This window comes from Priapulus caudatus, unplaced genomic scaffold (assembly GCF_000485595.1).
Source record: "Priapulus caudatus unplaced genomic scaffold, Priapulus_caudatus-5.0.1 Scaffold2529, whole genome shotgun sequence".
Lineage (NCBI taxonomy): Eukaryota > Metazoa > Priapulida > Priapulimorpha > Priapulimorphida > Priapulidae > Priapulus > Priapulus caudatus.
In genome coordinates, this window is record NW_014579590.1 from 591 (window position 1) to 3,441 (window position 2,851).

Genomic DNA, 2,851 nt, shown 5'->3' on the forward strand with positions numbered 1-2,851 from the left:
ACACACACACACACACACACACACACACACACACACACACCACACACACACACACACACACACACACAAATGCAGGCACAGGCACACACACACACACACACACACACAACACACACACACACACACACCACACACACACACACACACAAATGCAGGCACAGGCACACACACACACAACAAACACACACACGCACGACACACACACACACACACACACACACACACACACACACGTGCACACACACACGTGCACACACCATCTTTTGGAAGGAAGGAAGGAACAATACCCCCACGCCTCATCCACAACTAAACCGGTCCGTGAACCGTTAAAAGGGGAACGATTCCCCGACGCCTCGCGGCAGTGGCTGTAACAATGACAGCGTCCCGTTCTCTCCAGGCTACCAGCCAGGAATGAGTATTGTGGGAGTGCCGAAAAAATATTTTGGAGTGCAATTTTACAAATGTACACGGCTTTAGATCAATATTTTAGGCCGTGCTACACATTTTTGGCCGTGCAGGTTTCAAAACTGACCGTGCAAATCACGGCTGCACGGCTCGGCTCGCTGGCTAATACCAAGAGTAGATAATAACGCATCGTGTGTTATAACGCGACACATAACATAACATAACGTAACATAACATAACATAACATAACATTACATTACAATAACATATAAATAACATAACGTTAACATAACATAACATAACATAACATAAATAACATAACGTAACATAACATAACATAACATAACATAACATAACATAACATAGCATAACATAGCATAACATAGCATAGCATAGCATAGCATAACATAACACAACACAACACAACACAACACAACACAACACAACACAACACAACACACACACAACACAACAACACAACACAACACAACACAAATGTAAACACAAACATAAACAATTAATGATAACAACACAACACAACACAACACAACACAACACAACATAACACGATGTGTTATTATCTACTCTTGATAATACGTTGGTTCTCTCTCGTGTGCACGCGCGCAGGTTGCTGCCGCCGGATATCCGCATGAAGGTTGGCGACGTGCACGTTCTGCAACCGCCGCGCCGTCCTCTGGAACTTCTACAGCATGTCGCGCACGACGAGGAGGAGGAGGAGGAGGCGGGAGAGGACGCGACGGGCGGAAGCCTCCGTCGACGCGCCGCCCGTCCCCGTGAAGCGACGGAGGCTGGTGAGTCGCGAGACGCGGTCGCCACGACGACCGGAGGTCGAACCCCGCTCTTATTGCTCTTCCCCTGCTGAGCTTTGTGCGGCCGGCAAGCTTTCCGGACTGGAGTTGGAATTTCCCTAATGCGGGGGAATTGCTGCGAATGTCGTTACTCCTCGTTATCATAATTAATATATCTATAATTACTTATAATTACGTAGATATTCGTTGTTGCTCGTTATCGGTGGTCTCCGCACCTGGGGACGATGTTTAATAATCCGAGTTTCCCTAACAGGGGGCGCTGCTGCAAACGCCGCTACTCCTCGTCACCATAATTAATCTACTCGTAATTATCAACGAGGTTATTCGTCATCGCGCATCATGTCGTTCGTCTGTCGTCGTGACAACCCCTCTGTCACGCGTTGGCTTCGCGCTTCACGCGTTCGCTCCGTCTTCGCAGGAGGTCGAGAAGAAGTGCTTCGACCCGCTCTCGCAGCATCTCACGTGGTGTCCGTGGATCTCGTCTCGACTACGTCGCCGTGCATTGCCGCGGCAACCGAAAGGGCGCGGTGGCGATTCCGGGCGGCAGACGACAAGCCCGCAGAAAGACGGCGAATACGAAGAGGTGAGGGGTTGTCGCTTTGTGCAGGCATGAGAACTTTCCGCGGATTCGCGGGTTTTGGTTTTCATTTTAGTCATTCTTGAGATTGGTGCAAAAAAACTAATAAAAAGTTTAGGGGGTATGGTGTACTTTTTTGTCAAAATGGACGCCATTTTTAATTTAAACCTCATAAAAAGGTCAGGAAAAGTACGTCAAATTTCACACAGAAGTAACGGAACGCCAGATAAATATCGCGGTGTATCTATGTAATGTAAATGAAGCCATGCTTTAAGTTAACCGCCACATAAAACATTGAAATTTTCATAGGAAGTGACAAGACTTTGAATTGTTAGTCACGAAATTAGTCTTTAACTAAGAATGGAATGGACTTGCAATTTTCCCCAGAATGCATGGAAATGGCCTGTCTGCCCTTCCAAATTTCAAAAATTTCCTAGGGGGCAACCCCCCAGACCCACCTAGCAGGACAGAGTGTACTACGCACACTGTTATCGTGCCCTCGGCACGAATTGAAATATTTCCTTCAAAAACATCTCAAACTGTTCTCATGCCTGTATGTGACCGTGATGCTGTGTGTGTGGGGGGTGGGGGGGGGGTTGTTACACCTTTCTCCTCTTTCTTAATATCTGATAAGTTGAGGCAGCAGTGGCTGGGGAAAGTGCTGTTGGTTTGTCTAATGATAGTCAGGAACCTTCAGTTCTGGAAGAAAAGTTTAGGAAGTGTCTCACATATATTGCTTGCAATAGTGTGTGACATAAGCTCCACACTAAGGAGGAACAATGAGTGTCATTGACAGGTAGCAAGAGAGAAGGAGCATAGGTGTGTGTGTGGCTGAGAGGGGGGGACGTAGAGAGATAGAGAGAGAGATATGGGAGGAAAGACACGGAGAGAGAGAGATAGGGAGGAAAGACACGGAGAGAGAGAGATAGGGAGGAAAGACACGGAGAGAGAGAGAGAGAGATAGGGAGGAAAGACACGGAGAGAGAGAGAGATAGGGAGGAAAGACAGAGAGAGAGAGAGAGGAGGGAGGGAGGGAGTA

At 47.4% G+C, this 2,851-nt stretch overlaps 1 protein-coding gene across 1 annotated transcript in view; it reads left to right on the forward strand.

Annotated features, from left to right (window-relative positions):
- Window positions 1–1,032: 1,032 nt before the first annotated feature.
- The window catches only part of LOC106818789 (protein SERAC1-like), a gene marked incomplete at its 5' end in the record, with an annotated part of 22,145 nt that continues 20,326 nt past the window's right edge, over window positions 1,033–2,851 (forward strand). Inside the window, 2 exons of the mRNA XM_014823465.1 lie at window positions 1,033–1,217; window positions 1,654–1,818. Coding sequence (XP_014678951.1) covers window positions 1,033–1,217; window positions 1,654–1,818 — 350 coding nt within the window. The remainder of the gene's footprint in view (window positions 1,218–1,653; window positions 1,819–2,851) is intronic.